Source organism: Drosophila yakuba, chromosome 2R (genome assembly GCF_016746365.2).
Source record: "Drosophila yakuba strain Tai18E2 chromosome 2R, Prin_Dyak_Tai18E2_2.1, whole genome shotgun sequence".
In the NCBI taxonomy this organism is placed as follows: Eukaryota; Metazoa; Arthropoda; class Insecta; order Diptera; family Drosophilidae; genus Drosophila; species Drosophila yakuba.
The window spans coordinates 22,319,615-22,344,083 of NC_052528.2; the positions used below are offsets into that span (position 1 = coordinate 22,319,615).

Genomic DNA, 24,469 nt, shown 5'->3' on the forward strand with positions numbered 1-24,469 from the left:
CGATTGGCAAGACCCAATTGGCCAGGGGTTAAAGTTTGGCTTCCAAAATGGATTACTCAATTAGCCAAATGAAAGTTGAATTGCTGCGATTGTGTAATGATGCAGCTGTGGGGTATTTACTCTAAAGGAGGTTGGCTTGGATGGGAAACCCTTGCTCAGAATATTTTTTAGGTATTCTATCATCTAAATATGATGTGCTCGGAGTACTTACCCTCGAAATGATGATGCCGGCTATGCTAATGCGGATTCTGGGTCCCTTCAGCAGGCGGTAACGCAGATCGACGCCGTTCCAGAATGAGATGAAGTAACGCTTGACCTGGCGGAGAGACACAAGTTATGTTAGTTTCGCTTTGGGTACAATGCACGTTTGTCCTTGTCGGGCAGTCCCATCTCTATAAGGCTTTCATCTGAGCCGCATCTCCGGGTTCTAGGTATTCTACGAGGCTAGAACGCACCCAGATCAGGCAGGCAAATAAATCTTGAGCGCGAGTGATGTGCATGACAATTGAAGCATGTGTTTCGGCAACTCTGGCTTAAGAATCACAAATAAAGAACTACCTAAGAACATGAGCGTTTAACCAACTCTAATAAATCGTACACTTTGATGTAGGAGGCAAATATGATTTAACTGCTCGAGTTACTTTTTGCAAAGAGATTTTCCATGGCTCTAATAAAATATATTGCTCCAATAAATCGGCAATTCCCCTCGGGGATTCGGGTCTCATTCGCAACCAGACCTATCTATCAATGCGAGCACATGTCTCGACTCGCATAGTATCTACACATGTAGCGCACAAAAAACAACTTTTACAATCCTCAGACTTCAAAATCCCCTCCGGGTTGGGTTGGATACCATATACCATATGCCATATCGACGGCTTGGTATCGCGGCTGAAATCCGCGCACGCAGAGACAATCCCAAACTCAATCCGAGCTGTCTGCAATTGCCGAAACAACTTCATTGGAGCCAGCGGCATTTAATTTCTCTCTTCAGTTTTTTTCCCCTTTTTTAGTTTTATTTTCAGTTTTTTTGCGGCCCTGTCACGCACACGTACCTGCAGATTATCGCCGCCATGGAGCCGATAGCCATCGTAGTCCACGATAACCAAGACCTCCGGATAGATGATGTAGGGGGCCTGACGGCGGGATCTGGTGCGGGACTCGGCCACTTGGGGCTCTGCGTCCAGGGCGCCTTCGTCCTCGTCGTTGAGGTCCTCGAAGTCGGGACTGCTGGGTGCACTGCGTCTGCTGCGACGCTGGCGGCGCTGCAGCCTCTCGAGCTTCTCGCTGGCCAGCAGATCATCAGGTTCCATGAAGGCTGAATAAGCGAAAAAATAAGGCGAATAAATAATAAATACCATGATCAGGAAACGGAGAATTAAACAAAAATTAAGCAAAACCGAGTGGTGGAATGTCTTTATTATGATATAAGAAGCTGGCAAGTCAGGTAGCCACACACTTAACTGTATTGGGTATAATTTTTGGGGGCATTTCGGCAAAGCCGACAGTGGAAAAATCAGTTTCTGCGGCGAGAAATACCGGGCATAAAATAAATAATTTTACAGCGATTATCGCTGGAATTTTGGCGCCACCGCAACGCCAGGGGTAAATGCATTCAGTGAAGGGCGAATTGTTGCATTGAACTCTTCACTGGTGAATATGTGAGTATGCTGCTCTTTTTTCGAGCCAGGAAATGCTATCGGCATCACGTCGATCTTCAGCTGAAGATTTATGGGCCACGCTATAGGAGCGGGGTTTCTACGGCTTTCTATGGGTCAATGCGCCCATTAGGAACGTAGCCTGCTTCTCAATGGCTTCAATTAAGGCGGCAATGTCAAATGAATCTTACCAAAGTCACTCAGTTGGTCTTCTGCTGCGGATGCCTCCCGCTTGTAGATGATGTGATGCGACTCCTCCGGATTGGGACTCAGTTCGTGTGGCAAGGGCTTGATCACCAGATCGTGACCGATGCTGCCCTCCTGCAAGAAGAAATGTTCGAAATGAGTGAGTTGGCCAATTAATCAGGGGCAAATACATCAGGCACGGGGATTATGGCTGGCCAAGTGATAAATAAGGTTTTCTTGTACCTCAGCTGACTAAAAAGTTATACTGGCTGGCTTAATGGCATTAAATTTCCATCGACATTTGTCAAACCACTGACGCCGGCGAACTCCATTTCGGGCGGAGCATTTAGATAATTTATTGAACTTTTTTTTCAATTCAATTCAACTCAACATTCTTGGCCTGCAGTCGGCCGTATGAAGTGGCATATGAATATGAGTTGCGTTTGAATGACGCTGGCCAAGTCATAAAAATTAGCTGCGATTTGCATAGTGGAACATTTTATGCAAATAATCTGCGATCTAGATAAGCTGTGTTTCCACACTGTTCTCGGTTCGTATTCTCGGTGGTTCGTGTTTATCGCCTCTGTAATTGCAATAATTATTTGAATAAAACACAGCCCGCAGACGTAACCTTGAGAAAGGTTAGAAACAAAATTGTTGGCTGAACTTCAAGACACCAAAATGCTTTCGATTCAATTTGCTTACGACTTCGTTTCAGTTTTAATTGGCCTTTTGTTTATCGATCGGCGTACTAGCACCCACTTGCCACTAGGCGTGATCAGGGCTAATTAAGTCGCGGCAGTAATGCTATAATTAAAATATTACCAGTGAGTCAAGTCAGCTGGACACACGAGCCACTGCGATAACTGACCACCAGCTGAGATCATGTTTAACATAAAACGCATTAAGGAAATGGAACTGTGGAACTGTGGAACTGTAATTGTTCTCGACCTGAGTCAGCTACATATTTCTTTAGCTAATGCTTAATCTGGAACTGGAATCGGTGGGAATGCACTGCTCATCTGAAATTCCCATGAGAGCAAATGGGCACAACACAAAACGAATGACTTAGGCAGCGAACTTGATTTTGCTCTCAATATATTTGAGCACTTATTGAAAATGCCAAAAACTCAGGCCAGCACCAAACGGCAAAGTTCAATGTCCTCGCACACGCGACTTCAGTTAAATGTCAGCAAAAACAAAAACGACATGTGCCATAAACAAATTGCAAGCGAAGCCAAGCAACAAATTGCAACAGATGACATGGGCCAAACAGTCGGCGCACAGAGAGAAACCATGTAGTGTGTAGATGCAAAATTACAATTTATGTTCAAATGCTCAACGTCTCAGTTTCTTTCGGTGCATATATGCAAATCCAGTGCGATTGGAAATTATTCGAGCAGCCTCCTTTTCTTCGCCCGTTGCAGCATCGCTGGCCACTTGAAATATGATCAATATTTGAGTTAGCGACACTTAAATGGCTTTTGGCACACAGTGCGTATGATAAATGTGCGCGATAAATGCCTGGCATTCACATTGAAAGTCATTGAAAGGCAGCGGAGAAGGTGTCAACAGGCTGGGCAAACAACTTCATTGGTTTCCTCCCGTCTCTTCACTTTCAACTAAAATAATCATTAATTCTGCATTTGTCGCCATATAGCAATATAGCATATAGCATTTATTTAGGCTGCGGATTTAGTTTTATTTGTTGTTTGGCAGGTCTTTTAATTTAGCGTGGCGCGACTCACTACAATTTTTCTCGGCATGTGGCAGTTAAGCGAGTGGTAGTAACAAATTTTTCGTGTTCCACTTTAGTTGCGTTTTCCGCATTTCCACCGAAATGCCAGCAGAGAAGCTGAAAAAAAAACAGTCAAGGCGTTTTGGGCGTATGTTGTGCTGATTTCAGACTTACTTAACGTTTGTTTAACGTTTATTCGACTCGGGTTTGTTTCGCTGTTAGAGTTCTGGTACATGTGTTATGTAACTGCCCAACTGTGATAGCCTGTAATTTTCAAACGCCTTGCCTTGAACGCAATTTATGCGAAAAACCAATTAATAAATTACCCAAATGCGATTTATGTATGTGCTTTTATGCCCAACGTGTTGAAAGTTCGGCCGGGTAATTGCCACTTAATTATAGGCGAAATTAAAAGCTTTTACTTGTGTCATTGCAATCTGAAATGCCGAAGCTATCGAAATGGGTGAGGAAGTGAGTTTTGAACCTCTGAATGTAAATAAAATACAAATGATAGGGGTATGTTATGGATAGTGTTTGAATATTTGATTATATGCTTACTGAATGGTAAGGAAGTAGCAATAGGTTTGGGTTATCTCGTAAATAAGAAACATTTAAACTTATGAGCGACGCAATAATAACTTCCCAATGAATTAGGCGAGTTATATCCCAGCTTATTTGCCTTAATTCCAATTGACCCACTATCCGATCAAAATATTTCCCAAGATTCCCACAGCTGCGTGGCCAGCATTAAGATCCAAATACTTTAAGATAATCGCGGACCTTATAATTTTCCGGCTGTCGGCAAGTGCTGCGAGGCCAATTACACGTCGCTCGATATCGGATGGATTGGAGGGGGGATAAAAGCAGGGGGCTTGGAAGGGGGAAAACAGCAAATTGCTTTCAAATCACGCAGCTTACACACCGCACAGACTTTGGCTTTGGCAGATACAACGAGTATCTGCTTTCAGCTGGCCCAAAATAAAGTTGTCCGATTCCGCCGAGCTGTCTTGTTTATGTAATCACCCACAAAACGATTGTTATATCTGCAGGAGCAAAGAGCCGATTTGGAATTACGCTTACATCTGCGAGCTTACTGCTGTTTTTTTTTTGAGCAATTCAGCATTTGAGTTTCTTGGGGCCTTTCACACATATTTATGTGTCAGAAAGTACAGAGTAGACAAGTCTGATTGGCACCTGCAGAAACGCCCAGCGATCGCAATCAACTGACAATGAGCTTGATTGATTTGTGATGATATTTTCGTTCGCTCCTTCCTTTATTCAATTAAATGTAAATCATTTTAACATATTTCTCCCCACAACGATTGTAGATCGCAGATCGCAGATAATCAGCAAACGGCGGTTGCATAATGTGACACGCCACAGAAAGGAGTTCACTGAACCAAAGATTTACTTACAATCAAAATTAACACCTATTCGTATTTGTTTTTGCCTCGTTTATTTTTTTGGTTTTTGGTTTTTGGTTTTTTTGGCTAGCCAAGAGCATCAAAGCGCTCGAATGTGCAAATACCAAATACTGCCAAATTGGCAGACACCGAAACACAGGAGCAGCGGATAAAGCAATACAAAAAATCACTTTGCGGTTTGTAATTTTGGGAAATTAGCATAATTTGTGCAAATTCATGACACGAACATTCGAATCAGTTTGAGCGGCGATCATCATTATAGTCATGACGTTTGCTGTTTGCCCAGCTCGGTGGCGTTACCGCCCAGAGCCGATACAAAATGGCTGTCAATTGGAAAAGAAGTGGTCTGTGATCGCTCAGCAATCAAATTCAAATGCAAATCACACTGCATTTGTATGAATATCTGGCGGGTTTACAGTGCCTAACATCTCGGTCTCGATCTCGATCTAGAAACCTTGATTTAAAGCGATAATTATGCTCTTTTTGATGCGGCATCAATGGAAATGCGTTAAGGTGTGTGCCGCTTTAGTTTTTTTTCTCCAGTTTTTTTTTTTTTTTTTGGGTTATCATCTTGGTCAAGGTTAAATCTAATCGACTCTTAAGATCGCTGTTCAATGCGAGTGCATGTAGTCGTAAACTACAGACTGACAATGAGAACAAGAACGGATACTAATGCCTCGCTAGTTCAGCCGAGAGATACCCGCCGTGTTAACAGTTTGTTTACATAAAGCAGCTCGTTAAAAATATTCCGAACCCACCTTCGGGCGGCCCACTCAGCCATGGATTCTGTATCTGTGTTCTGTATCTGTATCTGTATCTGTATCTGTGCGTTGTATCTGTATCTGTATCTGCATCTGTATATGCGCCCCGGCTGGTCAATGAATATTTATACTTACAAGTATAAAAGAATACAAATCGACCACCGCCCATGGCTGCAGTCCGGTGGCCAATGGCTCAAGAACCTGGCCCACACAGCGGTTCTCGGGTTCTGCCCCACCAGCAATCGCGACAATCAAAATTAATTTGCTCACAAAATGTATCTGCCACTAGAACGCACTTTGCCGTGACTTTTTTGGTTGCTCGCCAGCTTTTTTTGGTATAATTTGTTGTGATGTTGTGATGTTTGGTGCGTTGGTGCAGCACCAGCAGCAGCAGCAGCAGCAGCAAGTTCAATGCGAACTGGGGTTTAGAATGGGGGAAAGGGGCTATGTCTTTCATGTTGCCGCGCCATCAACTGCGGCCAGATGGAAAAGCATTTGGCCAAGTGGGCAGGCAGCCAGGCAGGCGCATGAACCAGGCCTAATGAAGTTCGAGTTGCATGTCAAAGTCAAGTGGAGTCGACATCGACATCACAATCGGTTTTGAGTGACTGCAGGTTATCCTTGCACTTAGAAGTGTCTCAGAAGTGAAGGCGTCTCAAGGTTGACGGACTGGGTGTGTGACCACCACTCAGCTGCCAAAGAATCAATCTGGTCCAGCAATCTTATCTAGATTGAAGTGATTTTTGCCACCTAAAAGGGGCTATTTCTCACTTGATTCTTATCCCATTTAAATACCAATCAAATCTTTCTATTAATCGCATATAGATTTCCGAATATTATGTGTCTTGATTAATGGAAGTCCCCTTTCGTTTGCCATCGATTAATCCGCTTAATTGAAATTGGATCCGGCGGCAGACAGCAGAGCCTCAAATTGAATCCCCATCAGCGGGCAACTATCAAATTTAACTGTCTTAAGCGTGAAAATATCAGGCTCGTGCTCAACTCCCCTTCCCAAAAAATAGTAATAGTGTTTGTGAAGTATGCCTTGACGTAACCGATATGACCGTTTATTAATATGCAATATGCGGCCAAAGTCTTGGAACGGCACCCGCCAGAAATGTTGTTATCATCTGGTGGCTTGCCACATCGCGTCGCACCAATTAAAAAACATTTTTCACGAGGAAATTGCAGCCACAGCCCACCAAAGCCACAAAAAAATGGAGAAAAAAATGTGCATTTCGATTAAATAATATGAGCAACAGGGTGTAATTGAAAAACGGTTACTTGGCGGCATTTAGTCCTTTGTATTCGGGCCATGCGTGGCAATCATGGCACTGCGATCGTGATGGATAGCGGTGGATTTCATTCGTGTCACGCTGCCATCTCTTGTTCCAGATGTATAGTTTCCAGATCCACAGATCTGCATATGTGCTGCTAGGCAAAGTTGGCTTTTGGCTTATGAATATTGGTAACACGCTCGTTGTTATGTCGACTCGAGTTAGTTTCACTCTAGTTTTCCTTACGGACAAGTCGAGTTCCTTGCGGCTATCGGGTAACCGAAATCGAAAAACGAAAGACTTAGGCAACAAACTCGTCAGTTGGGGGTTGTGTCGTCCGCATAAAGCGATTTACTATACGATATATGCATGTATATATGGCCAGGGTGGGGTATCTATGCCAATTTGCAAAACTATTTTGCATTAATTTCGCTCCAAACCGAAACTCATTGCACAATGACCACAGCCGGATCAAGTGGCTTGAAAGTTTCGGCTTTAATCAGCCAAAACCCGATGCCAATATAGACATCAAATTGTATAACATTTGTAAATGTCGCCGGCGCATTGATTGCACTTCTCCCGCCTGAATGTCAAGCCGTGTTTGCCCCATAAATTGTGCAATTTAACACTTGACGATGATGCGACTGCTGCTGCGACTGCGGCGGCTGCAAATGCAAATCAAATCGGCGGTCAGCCAGTTATTCAGATATAGAATTTCCAGCCAAGAAGAGCAACTATCGAATAGACGCGTTTATGCATACAGTGAACTCTTTGTAAATATCAAGGCTAGCAATTAGTTGGGAAGGTGAGAAGACTTTGGCTGCCAAGAAGAAGAGGCTCTCTTGAGACGAATAAAAACTTGTTTGGCACTTTGGACATGAGTGTTGCTTAATGATGACGCCGCGATTGCCGTCTAATAGAGTTGGCCAAAATGCTGAAAGCCGTGTCCAAATGTCGCCACTGCTACCTAATAATTCTCCATGTTGTTTTCATTGTTGTTGGCCCACCGTTTACAGAACTCAGTTTGCTTAAATGGCAATATTGATATTTCCAGTGGCACCAAATGCCAAATGAAAAAAGGGCAAACCGCATTACAGGGGAGTGTGCCAAAGGTGTGACTGATAAAGTTCAGCAATGGCAAGGAAATGAAGAAGATCGAACAAGAATAATGCCTAAATAATAATTTATATTAATAAGAAACGATTTAAATGTTATAACCGTAATAGGGATTCAAAGACATTACAAGCACTAAATATGTTCTTAGACAAAAGATTTCATTTCACTGCGGAATGTGTTACATAAACCCATTGTACAAATCCCCCTCTAATAGTTTAAACTGCGCTGAGTTACCTGAAGATACTTTTACCTGCCTGTGCACCTTACCCAAAGGTTTTTGAAAGCCCATTAATAGAGAGATGCATATCACGAGTGCTGCATAATTGCTCTTACGTAAGCCACTCTCTCATTATGAAAGGTGGCTGAAATGCATTTTGTGGATTTGTTTTCAGTTTCAGGGCCAAACTTTTCAGAGCAGCGGGCAATAGTAATTAGCAGTCGAAGCGCCGACACAAGATGCATACATCACCTGTATGCAGCCAATTCATCAGGGACCGCACGCATCGTCTTTTTTGGATTTGACTGACGTTGGCCGCAATTAGCATTAATCAAGCTGCCTTGCCGCACCCCTCCCGCAAGAAATACTCGTACTTTATTTGTTCAAGTGCATACACAAATGACCGTAAACACTACGGGCCAAGAAGAGTAACACAGAGTTATTATTACAATTTGTTCGAATTGTCTGGTTCCCTTGAGCTCGTTTCGTTTTGATAAATTTCCAGAGGGAGGGGATGGGGGGTGGCAATGTAATTGGCCAAAACAATTAGCCGTCTCTAAAATGAATGTCATCAATTTTTGGAACTATTCGCAAGCCAAAGAAACATAACTCAGACACTGAGCGTAATTGGCCGTGAAATTAATATTCGCATGTAAGAGTTGCTCTGTGTGAAATTACGAGTCAATGTCAACATTGATTGGGTCAAATTGGATACATTACCACCGCTGGCAGTGGGTGGCTCAAAAATAATGGACACCGCACTTAACTCGATGTTCAAGTCCAGGTCGGCTAAGGGCATACGAGGCGACCTTCAACCTCCGACATGTACATATTGAATCGTATTCGATTTTCGGTTTTTTGTTTTTTGTTTCCCACACGGACAGATGATGAATAACATGGGCTATGGGATGCATCATTTTCAAGTATAGCAGCTGATGGTGGGAATAGTTGGATCGTAGCTCGTGAAGAATCTATAAACACCGAGCTGACTAATGAAGCTTATTTAATAAAAATCATTGGGCCCAACACAACAAAAGTACGGGTATTTGATCGAATGGTGCGTGTAAGTCCACTCTTAAGTAAGCTGTAATTAAATTAAATCGCCGACAGAAACAATGTGGGTTCGAAATTTCCTTTGAAAACGTTTTGCAATGGGCCAAAAGCAGTTCGTGTCTTAAGTCTTTCGTACAGTGGACAGACTGGACAAGTGCTGAAAATAAGGTAACCATTTTATCAGGGAATCAAAGTGGTAGATTTCTTTGGAATTGTATTTATTGAAGTATTTTCCAATTCAAGCTTATGCCTACGGACTTGCTCTTTTTGAAATCTACTGATTACAGCACCGATTCACCCCACTGTAGGCAAATATTTTGAATGCTTCTTTCTGGTTTTGCCAGAGACTACAATTACCTAAAGTAAGACGCACATTTATATGGTCGACAACTCCTTCGGTGGCGCTAATTAAGTGGCCATAGAAGGTGGTGGCGTTGGAGGAGGTGGTGCCGGCCTCCCAGCTTGTCGGCATTTTTTCTGAACAATGATCCGATCAATCGGGCTAGCAGAAGTCTTACGCAACTACCGCCGACTCAGCCATCTTCGACTTCTGGTTAATTACAAGTCGGCAGCGGCATCTCGATGGCGAGAAGTTTGAGAGCCCGTCCGTTTAAGGTCAAAACCGAAGCCGGAAGCCCCACTGGATTTGGTCAGCACAGCTGCGTCCCAGTGCTTTTGGCTTTGGCTTTGGTATTGGTATTGGTATTGGTTTTCATGTTGGATTTGGCCAATTGCGAAACTTTTCGCCGGCTTTGCGCCTCCAAATGTCAGGCAGCAAACATTTTTCATGCTCACATGTGAGCTGACTCTTTTCTACATATTATTTATGAATTTTTCTGTTTGTCGGCCGGTGCAGCGGCGCACTTGGCCATAACAAGTCGGTCAAGTCGGACCGGCCAGACATTGCTGTTTGACCTTTTATTGGCTGTCAGTAATTATTATCAGAAATACACATTTATTCCTATCCAACTTTTTGTTTAACAAATTAAACCCAAGCAGACGTCAGCGCAGCTCAAGAAATTGCCAAAATAAAGGCCCCTGAATAAAACAGAGAGGCAAAGTTGAGGCCCCACAACTTTTGGCTATGAAGCTTGTTTATTGACCTTATTGTCTGCCAATATTTGCTGGCCATTTCTGATTCCGCCGCTCATTTGTTGTCCGATCGGCCAGTTGATTATTAATTTGCTTGAATTGTGACATTTGCTTGTGCAATTCACCATGCAGCCCAAGCTGAAAAGGTTTCTGTTCTTTGGCTTCACTTCTTTTTCCCACCAAACCAGCCTGGTCTCAATTTCCACCCGCCATGAATTGAAGTGAAAAAGAAAAGAGCCCACACACAATGGCCGGTAATTAGGCAGACTTCCTCCATGCCAAAACTTGTTCCTGCATATTGGACTCCATTTCCGCTCGGACAATGTTGATTGCCAATTGTCTTTAAATTGAACGTCATCAGAATATATCTGATGCTGGTTAAATGGCAAAGGCTTTAATAAATTGGGTATTAAATAAAGCATAAGCAGAAATGGCACAATGTACCAAGTATTATGGCAGCCTTGATAATTGGCGGTGAGGAAATACTATAATACTTGCATTTTTATGGATTAATGAATGAAAAGTAAGCAGAATTCAGTAGCTAAGAATATTCTGTTCATTGTCGGCGGCTGAAGGTTAAGCTGACCATTTACCAAGGCCGCAAGCTATCTATGCTGATTCCTAACCATATCGAAACCCCTAAACGATCGTATTTGTTCTAACAACATGAGCATTTATGGTCTAATGCAATTTATCTCGGCATTATCGCCCATACGCCATCACAGTTTTCACTCCTGTCAAATTGGTCCAAGGTGCAGTCGCAGTCAACAAAGGAGTACGACCCACTGATGGGGTATACAGGGTATGCAGTCGATAAATATGAGAGCAGGCAAAGGATATCAAACTGCTGATTGATGGCTTAGAACAGCTGGATAATTATAGGAATTACCCAAAGTTCTTGAGTTACTTTTTTAGAAATCCAGCTAACTTAATTGGGTATCCATCGGTCGACCCTGGATTTTCCTACACCTTTTTTACGTCGGCCATTTACATTTACAGCTGCCCATTTGGCTCGAACACTTTTGCGGCGATAAATTAATGCTTAATCAGCAGAAATTGTCTAAATCCGCAAATTATCCGCCATCGTTCTGAATATCCGATCAACGGGCGTTTAATTGTAATGCCCGCCACACAGACACACAGACACTGAAACTGAAATTGAAATGGGCGACAGTCGACAGCCGGCAGTTAACATGGCCAAGTCCAAAACTGACCATAACAATGGCCGTTTGTCATAACAACAAGAAAATCTATCGAACACAACACAAACCGATTCCGAATCGGAATAAAAAAGTCCGAGCGAACAACGCCAAGAACCACCATTAATGGCGAGCGCTAATTGAAATTCTTGTGGCACGTTCATTGATTGCAGTGCAAGTGCAGCAGAACGACCTTGCGACCAGCGGTGGGTGGGGTCGGACCTGTTCACATTTGCACCACTTACCATTATCAGGTCGCCGGTTTCCATGTGGCGCCGCATCAAGATCGCGGCCATGTTCTTCTCATCCTGGAAAACCTCGCCCACATCGTTGCTGTTGTGCTGCAAAAAAGAAACAGACATAAAGTTTAGTACATATAGTTAGTTACTCATTTGAAGCAAAATCATAATCATAAAAGTGTTAGCCTATTGCACCAAGTAAGCTTAACAATAATCTTTTAGCCATATAAATGATGTTTGGATTCGGTGTACAATTACAAGCAACGTAATAGATTGATGTCAATAGTTAAAAGTGCCATGCAAAGTGAGCAAATATATATACTAGCAAATCTAAATACAGCCACTCAAATCATAACACTCGTTTTAATAAATGTTAGACAGCACAGCGGTGATAAAATATAATTTGTATAAAAATGCAATTAAATAAGCATTTTACATATTTTTACGGGTCCAAATTCCGCACATTCCGCGAAATGTAAAGCAAATACATGGAACACGGCCGCAGCTGGCCATTACTGAAATTTAAGGCAATTTTCGTTTTGTTTTTCCCCGTGGCATAACAAATGTACACCGCAGCTGAGTTGACCAAGACAAAACGCGTGGTTAGTGGGTAAATTTAATTAAATGCAGCTTTGGCTTGGTCACAAGAAGGTGCCAGAGGTAGGAGGACTTGGCCACTTAGTCAGGAGCTGGAGCTGGAGGAGCATGGGGCAGTGGAGGCTGTAGCGGTAAACCGAGCTTTGATTTATGCTCGTGGCTGGCAAATGTGACGCCTCAGCATGCACGTCACTCATACGCCGTGTGTGCCGCGGCAGACTTTAGACTGACCATGAAAATGGCGCTGCTGGCACGGCTTAAAGCCTAAGCTTCTGACATTTGGCCAACTGCTCTAGATGCGATTTAGATTTTTTTTTTGTCCGCAGTCCAAACTGTTTTTCAATCCTGTGACATAGACATTCGATTCGCATTTTCTTGCATTGGCCATTCAAGGCGAGAGGCGAGCAAATACCCCGGGGATATTAGCCGCGAATTAGCATAAATTTAAGCTTCAACGGCTTATCTTCAGCCCCGCTTTGGTCAAACTAATTAAATTAATTGCCCCTGCGTAGCCTGGCCATTCAATTCCGTTCGTTTCCATTCAATTGGATTGGGTTCTGTAATAAATATCGAAATAAATGTAATCTGACACTTGACATCGGCCGCAGCATTTGGCATTGGACCGCGTCCGAGGCTCAAAAACTTGTCGTGCCGGCACTCTATCAAATTACAGGCATAAATCATAACTGCCCCCGTCCGAATATCGGAATCTACAGTTACTAATCGCAGTACGCCCGACTGGAGCTATAAATGGCATTACGTATACGTACTCGTATGCATCAAAGTGAGTCAAGTGCCAAAATCTGGGTGAGAACTGATTCGGAGCCATTGGCCATTTTGCTTGATGGGAGCTGTCAGCCAGATGATAATCTAGACTTGAATGATGCATGAAGCCTCATTAAATTTATTCAATTGGTCTTCAGGGAATCAAACCAATCCAAACCAATAATTTACATCAATTTATATTCTGATACTTAATTTACTGTTATTAAATCTATTGGTTGATTTCTATTTATGTCATCTAATTGTTTATATTTAATATCCTTTTATAGAAAACATCTGTTAGCCACTTAACCAGCCTAGAACACCCTTAACAGCAATTCGGCAGCGCCTGGCAATTACTTATCGCTTCGATCGAATTACCGAGCTGTCCAGAATGGGGCGTGGTTTTGGCCAAGTTGTTTAAGTTGGTTAGGTTTGTTAAGTTTGTTAAGTGACCGCCAAGCGTGTGGACACGCAGCAACAACGACACACTCAAATTTTTCATGTGCAGCAGGCATTTATGGCTTAATTCGTTGTTGCTGTCGCTGTCGCCGGCTGGTTGTTGTTGTAACGTGTTGTACCGCTGTTGTGCCGTTGTTGTATTCGCTAGTTGGACACGACGACCTTGTGGAAAAATAAGTTCAAAGCAACAAGTGGCAAGTGGCGACCCCCACGCCACCACACGTATTTCGGCTGCCATGAATCCGAGCTGGAGTCCGAATTCGAATCTGAATCCGAATCCGAGTCCGAGTCCGAAGCCAAATCCGATTCCAAATCCAAGTCTTAGCCCGATTCAGAGTGTCGAGTTGTCAACGCTTGGAGCCTGGCCAAGTGTTTTGGCCATATAGTATTTATGAACTGTCAATTGGCCACTTATTCTGCTGCTCCGTTTGCTCTTGACTCCACTTTTGACTTTGCATGGACATGGACCCATTCTCAGTTTGACTTATTTGTTCTCTCCCTCGGCTGCACTTTTAATTAGTTGACTTGCAAATTGTAAATTGTTTGCTGTCGCGCATTTTTTCATCGACTTTTCCACTTCGATTCCACTTCCATTGAATCCAGCCATATGTACATATATATATACATATATTTTTTATTTATGGCGCCGTAAATTTTTTAATTACAAATGGCTACAAGACATTATGCAGATCTCTTTGCGGAGATTAGGCTCTGACCGGAATGCCTTTTTTGTTTGGCTGCAACTTTTGTCTTACGTAAGCGGTGAATTTCTCGATTGCCCCAAGGGTTTTGCTTTGATTTTGGTCTATAATTTTATTGCTCACTTAGGCACAAACATTTTGCCATGAATGCTTTTTGCTTGACCAGAGAAAGGTTGGAGAAAGGTGAGGCTTTTTCTTCACTGTTCGGGCAGCAGAATCTTTTAAATGACCAAATAGAGAAGAAAGAGCCTTTATACCCAAACATTATTAAAGGATCGGTAAAATTTGGTGTGGAAAGCCCTTCCATTAAAGCCAAGCCCCTTAAGTGCTACACTTCAGCACTCTGCCACCTAGATAACCAAAAACGAAAGTAAAAGCCCCCAGACTCAACAACTTCCTGGCTGAAACTTTTTAGCCCATTTTCGTTGGCTCTTTCTTTGGCAATTTTGTTATGCAAATTAAGCCGAAATGTTGAGAGAAGAAAGACACAAATGACCCGGAGCGGCGAACTTGGCAAAGTGAAAATTAGCCTCTGAACTCCATTCGATTTTTTTCTTTTTTTTTTTTGTGGGCCGAAGCGAGAAGAAGGTTAGGGCATTAGTCTCAGACCCTTAACCCGAGCGAAAAGAGACGATAATTTGCCATTGTTCGAACTGCTGGGTAAACGAAAGTTCAACTTTCAAACGGAAAAAGAGTGTATAGCAGATCCCACACAATCTTTCAGTTTTGTGCGCGCCATGGGTCCACGAGCCATTTAGCCAAGTTAACCGACAATTAACGCATTAGACGCCGTGTGGGCGTCGCTTTTGTTGGTTTATTTTGTTTGTCCGTTGATTTGTTTGGCGTCGTTACGCATACGCCGCATTGGCCGGATTCGAGCTGCGCATAATAATAACTTCGGATTTAGCCATGCGTGTGTGTGTGTGTCGGCTGATTTGCTTTGGCAGTTAGCTTGTTTATTACGCACCATTATGCATTGTATGTGAGTCAAGTCGCACTGGACTTGTTGTTGGCACTTTGGCTTTGATTCCAAGACAATGCCAAGGCTGTACCTCCATTATAAGTCTATTATTCGACCAATTATGTGACCCATTGAGCTCTAGGAGGAACTGCGATTGGGATAGCACGGACAGCACGGATGCCAGTTGATCGATCCAACCTAATCACTGCTAAAAGGGAGCAATTGGGCCAACTTGTTGCTGGCTACAAAGAGGCAAGCCGCGCGGCGTTAACAATAGCTGCAACATGAGCATAACAACAACCATAGAAACTGTCAGGCCGTGGCAGCAACTTGGCGGCATTATGCAACCGATTGCAGCCGCAAAAAAAGGAAAAGACGCGGGAGAGCAAGCGAAATGCAGGCGAAACTGCTTTCTAAGCCACAACGTTTTCCTGCTACCCCTCGTGTTTTTTTTTGTGGATTTTTTGCGGAATCGCAGCTTGCATCGCCCGCACATTTAAAAAATAGCTGCAAATCGCGAGAGAGAGAGTGGGACACAGTGAGCTAATTTCGAATTCATTCAGCTGCCAAATCGCCAGCTCATTAATCATTCTCTCCTCAGCCGCCGCCAACGAGTTGGAATCGTTTTGCAATGACAAGATACAATTTTGCGTCTTGTGAAACGAGTGCAGCGGCGGCAAGTGGCATGCAGCAAATGCTATTACAATTTCATTACTGCACTTGCACACTCTATTTTTTAATTATGCACTTCGAGTTAGCACCCATCAAAAATGCATTTTGAAAACTTAATTACCGTGCTTTCAGTTTTTCATCGGCTGGCAGCTGCATATCGAAAGTGGCTGGGGGGTGGAATCACTAATGCCCGCCAATGCCCACGTTCGTTGCCTAAGTCTTTCGTTTGCGGCTCCGTTTTATGGTAATTATGGAGCCTCAAAGACCCGAACGGGCAGGTGGCCCCGCGGATTGTTCTCCTCGCCACAGTCATGATCCGTGATCCCCGATCAGTTGCTCATAAGCTGATTGCTATAAGAGTACCTTCTGTTTTGTTACTCAAACGAATAGGGAAGTTGAGCCGAATCAACAAAGCGAACCCGCAAGGTATTTTGCACTTTTTACTTAATTGATTTAGTCACTGTGAAATACAAAAGTGGATTTCGATAAAAGTGAGCTCATAACTGGAACCCCATTTATAGGGTTTTGGTTGGAGTTCATTAATTTAAACTGAATATTCAAACAATTGCTGTGTATATTTTCAGTTTTCCCACCTTTTTGCCTACACAAATCATCGTGGCCCACAACTTCTGGTACAACAGTCCCATTTACTTGATTTAACGCTCCCCTTTTCGAGCGTTTCCATTTTTTCAGAGACCTGTGCGACTTTTGTTTTCATTTCGCCTCATTTCTGGTATTTTGCGGCTGCACTGACCTTTGAGTGCGGCCTATCGCCTTCATCGATTGAATGCGGCAGTGGGAGTGCCGAGCAACGCCTTGTATTTGCTATATTTGCCTTTTAATTCCTTGGCATGCCTGTGTATTAAACAACAACTATTGGAGTATCTAGGTGGAAAAGGCACGAAACAAGGCTTCCACCTTCCACGACGAGGCAGAGAAATTTCCACCGCAAAACCAATGGGTGCTGCACTTTTCTCATTTATTTTACAATTTAATTTTAATGTGCAATCGAACACCGTAAAACGGAACATTTTCCCCGGCCATTAAAGCCTTTGTACGGATTATGAGCGGAGTCACCCGGTGCTTCAGCTGTCTTAACAGCGGATTAACATTTTATATATCGATGTTAATTGAACTGAACTGTATTCTTTCTTTCTCTCTTGTAATTTGCGGTCATAGCGATCAGACGTGATTTTTGTATATGAAGAAATAAATGAAGTTAAATAGTGTATATATGATTCTTATTTGCGAACCCCATTACAATGATGTCAAAGCAGTGAGGCATCACAACTATTCATTGGTGGCCCATGAGGGGAACCTTGCTCATAAGAATCATAATTAATAATTGCTAAAAGCTGTTTGGCAATTTTATCTTCGTGGTCGGCTTCATCCAGATAAATCACCGTGCCTACGTTTTCTATCGCGCTCGCTCTCATCACGACAGAGCAGTATACGCAAACATTCGCGCTCGCTCTCATCACGACAGAGCTAAGTCCCGTTGCCCTTCGATTCCGTTAGATTTGCCGGAATCTCTGCCAACTCAAAAAAACAAGACGTCAAAGAAGAACACCGATAACATACGAGCATTTGTGCATATTACATACAGTGGAGCAACGTCAGTATAAACAATGTCGAAATTTGATCAACTGGTGCGAGTTCAAACTGACCGCATTGAGTCTTTGAAGCGCTTGTTCAGTAATGTGAAAAAAGACTCGAGTGCGCGGAAAACGGAAATATATTTCGAAAAACGTTTGAATCAAATCGACGAGTTTAACAAAGAATTTCATCAGGCGCATCACACACTTATATGCATGGCAGACTACGAAGAAAGTGTGTATAAGCAACAAAATACAATCAGCCAATTCGAAGACCTGGGCATGGAAGTTTACTGTTTCGTGGCCGAAGAAAAGAAACGAATTTATCCAGGCACAGTGACGCACAACGAATCAGCTAACTCTACAATAACAACACATGTAGAGGAAGTACGGATACCACTGCCAAAATTACCAGTTCCGAAATTCTCTGGCAACTGCGCGGACTGGCCAAGTTTTCATGATGCATTTTTACGCTTAATTCACAATAATGAGCGTCTGGATAAGATTCAAAGGTTCCATTTTTTAAAGGAAGCATTACCAGTAGGCCTGGACAACGACATTCGCCAAATCGCTTTAACTGAAGCAAACTATGAAGTCGCTTGGACCACACTTCTACAACGATATAACAACCCACGAATTGTGTTCGCCAGCCACATGAACATGCTCTACAACTTACCGAATCTTTCGAAAGAAAAATCTGCTGACATACGGTCTATGGTTAGCACAGTCAACGTCTGCATTGCCGCTTGCAATACCGTCAAGGCGCCACTACAGGGAGGAGATTTTTGGTTGACTCATTATCTAACAACCAAACTACCCAAAGACACTCACACAGCTTGGGAGCATCATCTGGGCAGCAAGATTGACGTTCCTTCATACAAAGATCTGCAACAGTTCCTCAATGATCGACTTGTTACGTTAGACGCTATTGAAAGCCGTAACGCGTGCAGCGGCATGAAACAGTCAAATGAAACTTCAGACGGTACTAAACGCGTGCGTGTGCACAGCGCCCACACCAGGTCGGGTGCTTCCGCGTCCGCTTGCTATCATTGTGGCAACTTACACATACTTCGAAGATGTCCGCAATTTCTTTCAATGGATTGCTACCAACGGAAGGAAGTGGCCAGCAAGGCAAAATTGTGTCTCAATTGCCTGGGAAAATCGCACACACAAGCAAGCTGCCCCAGCAACAAGAATTGTCTTCATTGTGGTCAACGTCATCACACGATGTTACATTTTCCAGCAACACAGCCAACGCTGATACCCTCCTCGACATCATGCCAAAGTTCAGCAGCCAGTTCAGATGCCAAGCCGACTCTACAGTGCATGTCAACTACAACTTCATCTATGACTCATCGAAAGGTACTACTAGCAACAGCTCGGGTTGTACTCAGTAACACACAGACAGGATGCCAGGCCACGGTAAACGCGCTTCTTGACCAAGGATCGGAAGCAACTATCATTTCGGAGCATGCTGTACAGTCTCTCCAGCTCTCCCGAAGCACAACTCGCACTTCAATCACCGGAGTCGGTCAAGATTCAGGACGACGCTGCAAATTCATCGTAAGTTGTTCGGTGCAAACAGCAACTAACCCAAATTTCTCGTTAAAGGTCGACGATGCTTATGTTTTGAACACGTTGACATCACACATGCCAAGTCAAAGTTTTCCAGCAGGAAACTGGAGTCATATCCATGGTCTCATGCTCGCAGACCCCTATTATTATAGATCCAAGCGAATCGATATCATTTTTGGAGCCGACCTTATGGCACAACTCTTGTTACCTGGAACTAAGATTGGCTTGCCAAACGAACCCATAGCGCAGAATACTCAACTCGGATGGGTTCTGTTAGGCAATGTTGGCAACACGCATATTACACGCCACATTCGATGTAATCATGCCATAATAAACTCCGAAGAGCTGCTTAAGGTATTTTGCGAGGTAGAATCAGTTCCAGAACGCCCAAAGCTCTCCAAAGAAGATCAATGGTGCGAGTCTTTCTTTAAGCAGACCCATCAACGTCAACCAGACGGCAGTTATCAAGTCCGTTTGCCATTCAAGAGGAACTTTGACCCCAGTATGACGCTCGGAAAATCTCATCAGATCGCCCTGAACAGATATCTTCAACTCGAAAGGCGCCTTCAAAGGGACCCAGACAAATGGATCAGATACTGCAAAGGAATTGAAGAATATTTTCAACTAGGTCAAATCACGTTGGCAGAGACGAGCGAAAACTCAACCATAACCACGGATTCCTACGGTCGGCATGTTGCATCATGCGTGCTACCACATCATGCAGTTTTCAAAGAAGAAAGCCTCACCACAAAACAACGTATCGTTTTTGACGCATCGGCCCGGACCTCAAATGGCAGATCGTTAAACGATGTACTATGTGTAGGTCCCACGCTGCAAAATGATCTGCCAGCCGTTCTCTTGAATTGGAGACAATATCAGTTTGTTTTCACTGCCGATATACAACGAATGTATCGCTGTATCAATGTCCACCCTGATGACACGCAGTACCAGAGGATTTTATGGCGGGCGGCGGATGGAGTCATCAAACAGCATTGCTTAACTACCGTCACGTTTGGAACAGCGTCTGCACCTTATACAGCTATAAGAGTCATCCATCAAATAGCTGAAGACACACAGACAAAATATCCTATGGCATCCAACGTTCTCAAAAATGAGATATATGTCGACGACATTCTCTCAGGCGATCATTCACAAGAGGCAGCAATACGGAAAAGTTTGCAAACTATGCTAGCTTTAAAATCCTCTGGCATGGAGCTACGAAAATGGGCTAGTAATGACCAGGATCTGATGGCAACGATACCTCTCGAGCATCGATGCAAGCAGACATCCCTCAGTTGGGACAATGCGGACACCATCAAAACACTGGGTATGTACTGGTTGCCCAAGCAAGATTGCTTCACTTATAAATTACTAGCAAATACTCCAGCCGGTATAACAAAACGAGAAATCCTATCGACCATAGCACGTTTATTTGATCCTCTTGGATTAATCGCTCCAGTTGTAATTTCAGCAAAGATTATATTGAAAGAAATCACACTAGCGAAGCAATATCGCGAGGACGGATCGAGTACATCACTGGATTGGGATGAGCCAGTTCCCAACACCATTGCCGTCAAATGGCAACAATTTCGACAGCAACTAATGAAGGTTAAGACGATCAAAATACCACGCAGCGTCAAATTTACGCCACTATTTAGTAGTGAGATACAACTGCACACCTTTTGCGATGGATCCTCCAGTGCTTACGCAGCAGCAGTGTATGCACGCACCCAACAGTCTGATGGGACTTTCTATACAACGCTCATCGTCGCAAAATCAAAAATTTCGCCAACCAAGCCGTTAACAATACCGCGCACTGAGCTATGCGGTGCAGTATTAGCTACCAAACTCACCAAATGGGTGCTGGAGAATAACCGATGGACCAATGCACATATATCTACCTTTTACTGGACCGATGCTACCATTGTTCTGCACTGGATTAAAGGAGACATTACTAGGTGGAAAACGTTTGTAGCCAACCGAGTGTCTTACATTCTCGACCACACCTCAGCGGCTCAGTGGCACCACATAGACACATCGGAAAACCCAGCAGATTGCGCAACCAGAGGCTTACCACCGAGCCAAATACCTGATATTTGGTGGCATGGCCCATCCTGGCTATGCAAACCACACAATATTTGGCCAAACACGCAATCACAATTGCTCAATCCAGAAGAACGGGATCTGGAGGCCAAATCCATAAAAATTAGAGCCTTCACTACCTTGTCAGACACAAAGGATTCTATTATTGACCGATTCTCGTCGTATACAAAACTGCTACGTGTCACGGCATACATGTTACGATTCTGCCACAATGCTCATGCTCGAGCACAACGAAGTCACGGATCACTCTCTCCTGACGAGCTGGATGAGGCCCTGTGCTGCATAGCTCGCCTTGCACAATCCGATACATTTCACGCCGACATCCAAGCGCTTAAAAGGAACAAGCCGTTACCACCCCGTAGCACACTTTCAAATCTTACACCGTTTCTTGACAACAATATCTTGAGGATTCGTGGCCGTCTCAAGCATTCAAATCTCTCTTTTTCTCGAAAACATCCAATTATATTACCTCATTGTCACCTATTTACAGATTTGGTAATTCAACACTCTCATCAGCTCACTCTACATGGCGGCGCTCAATTAACACTGGCTCACATACGCTACAAATTCTGGATTCCCAGAGGCAGACAAGCAGTCAGGCGAATCATCCGGAAATGCGTCACATGTTTTAAGGTAGCTCCAGTCGTAGCGAAGCAATTGATGGGTGACTTGCCATTACATCGAGTCAACCCCCCAACTCGTCCGTTCATTACAACAGGAGTTGACTACACTGGTGCGATTGAACTTCAAGCCGCGCGTGTACGAGGATCAACCACCTACAAAGGCTATGTAGCCATTTTTATATGCTTAGCAACCAAGGCGGTCCACTTGGAAGCCGTCACTGGACTTTCAACAGAGCACTTCCTGCAAGCATTTACGCGATTCACCGGACGTCGAGGACAAGTTCAACATATGTATAGTGATAACGGCACAAATTTTGTTGGCGCGAGTACATCGCTTAACCAGCCCATCACTTGCAAGGCAGCCCTAAACGAATCGACATGTCAACATGGGACAAGGTGGCATTTCACACCTCCATATTCTCCCAATTTTGGTGGCATCTGGGAGGCAAACGTGAAAGCAATGAAGCATCATCTTAAACGGATCGTCGGCAGCCACAAGCAGACGTATGAGGAGCTTACTACAGTTTTGATCAGGATTGAAGCATGTTTGAACTCACGTCCACTTTGCCCGCTAACCGCCGACCCTGACGATTTAGAAGTACTAACTCCAGCACATTTCTTAATTGGTGACGCACTACTGGCACCGCCACAAGGTCGGCCGAATAATAAGCCTTTGCGTGAACTATTTCTCGCACAACAACACATGACGCGACAATTCTGGTCTCAATGGTCTCGTGATTGGTTATCACACTTGCAAACTCGGCCAAAGTGGTGCCAAATCAAAGATAATCTTAGCATCAACGACTTAGTCATTATAAAGGATGATAATCTACCACCAGCTAAATGGACTATAGGCCGAGTCGTCGAACTGCACCCTGGATCGGACTCGCTAGTCAGAGTGGTTACATTAAAGACGAAATCTGGCATTCAAAAGAGGTCAATCACAAAGCTTTGTCCACTTCCGATTTCAACATAATTATGATCAACACACGGATCAAGAATCACAAGGAGCCTTCATGCTGGACGACGCATTGGCGGGCGGCATGTACGGATTATGAGCGGAGTCACCCGGTGCTTCAGCTGTCTTAACAGCGGATTAACATTTTATATATCGATGTTAATTGAACTGAACTGTATTCTTTCTTTCTCTCTTGTAATTTGCGGTCATAGCGATCAGACGTGATTTTTGTATATGAAGAAATAAATGAAGTTAAATAGTGTATATATGATTCTTATTTGCGAACCCCATTACAATGATGTCAAAGCAGTGAGGCATCACAACTATTCAGCCTTTGTCCACGTAAAAACGAAAAAAAGAAAAAAAACGAAACGGGGTCAGTTCTTCGGACCAAATATCAATGGAAAATTATTTTTCGGTACTTTTGCGGTTGCCAAACAATAAGGCACAAAAAAGATACAGAATGTCAGAAATTAGAATAAATGTTTTTTCCATGGCATTTTATGTTTCCTTCGACCGCTGCTGTTGGAAGGTCTCTGACAAAGTGCCGCCATTACCAAAAAAAAATTCAAAAAAAAAAATAAAGAAAAAAGAATAAAAATCCGACATAGAAAACATTGAAATGTTGTAGTTATGTGGTCTATATCTTGAGGCCATTTGTTTGTGGCATGAGATCAAAAAACAGAAAACGTAAATAATTGCCAAGTCACCAGATTCAAGGGGGAAAATGCCTTTGCATGGCTTACTTAATCTCGCAAAAATTGCCCAAAAACACAGCGGCAGCAGCTTATTCCATTTTTCCCATTTTTAATTAAAAGTGACGACAAAATCCCCTAAGAAATGTAGGAAAAGTCAAACGAATCTTTCCGCATTTCGCAGTGCCAGGCTTAAAGCAGAAATTATCACACATAAATCACAGAAAAAGGCAACAACAAGAAACAGAAACTCCGCAGTTGGCAAAGTCCAAAGACATAAGAGTTCGAGTCGCCGGGTTCATTTCTTTTTCGGCTGTCGCCTGACATGACATTTCACTTTCATTTCCGAAGTGTGGTGTCTTGCATTCAAAATTATGCCGTGTTCAGAAACCACCCACCCCGCAGACCTTACACCATCCGCCGAGCACAAGACTCGTAATTTAAAGTGCGATCAATTGATTGTACTTCGCAGGCCAGAAACACGCCCACCACATGAATAATGGGTAAATGGGAAAATTGAATTATATACACAAACAAGCCATGAAAAGAAAGTGAACTTTATCAGTAATTACAAAAAGTCACGTTCGCGGCTCAACGCGACTTACTGAATTTCGTTAGGAACTTGTGGGTGGACAGAGTAAATATTAATACCGATTGTTATTATTTCGAACCCAACACGAATTACCCAGCGTCATGGTAAGCAAAAAAAAAGGTTTAAGCCTTTAAGCCTGCTGAATATTCCAGTCAATCTGTTAATCAGATTTCCACCTGTCCTTGACTTTAAGTATGATTTTCCGCCGTGTTC

General features: G+C 43.4%; 2 protein-coding genes across 10 annotated transcripts in view; one reads left to right on the top strand and one right to left on the bottom strand.

Moving 5' to 3' along the window:
- Positions 1-24,469, bottom strand: part of LOC6531889 (venom metalloproteinase 3) — a 51,726-nt gene that overhangs the window by 13,820 nt on the left and 13,437 nt on the right. For all 9 annotated transcript variants that reach the window (XM_002092640.4, XM_039371898.2, XM_039371904.1 and 6 more), the window contains exons 4-7: positions 11,967-12,062; positions 1,850-1,979; positions 1,056-1,318; positions 212-316 (exon numbers count right to left, since the gene is read on the bottom strand). In XM_002092640.4, coding sequence (XP_002092676.3) covers positions 212-316; positions 1,056-1,318; positions 1,850-1,979; positions 11,967-12,062 — 594 coding nt within the window. The remainder of the gene's footprint in view (positions 1-211; positions 317-1,055; positions 1,319-1,849; positions 1,980-11,966; positions 12,063-24,469) is intronic.
- Positions 17,157-23,233, top strand: LOC120320959. The gene is made up of 2 exons (XM_039371896.2): positions 17,157-21,695; positions 22,412-23,233. Exons 1-2 carry the CDS (start codon positions 17,744-17,746, stop codon positions 22,486-22,488), a joined length of 4,029 nt encoding a protein of 1,342 aa, XP_039227830.1. The 5' UTR covers positions 17,157-17,743; the 3' UTR covers positions 22,489-23,233.

What these genes read in the sequence shown, in the direction of transcription:
- LOC120320959 (XM_039371896.2), top strand. Translation starts at nt 17,744, where the DNA reads ATGTCGAAATTTGATCAACTGGTGCGAGTTCAAACTGACCGCATTGAG. An exon ending in TCGCCTTGCACAATCCGATA is followed by an intron (nt 21,696 to 22,411) that starts CATTTCACGCCG and finishes GGGACAAGGTGG; the next exon opens with CATTTCACACCTCCATATTC.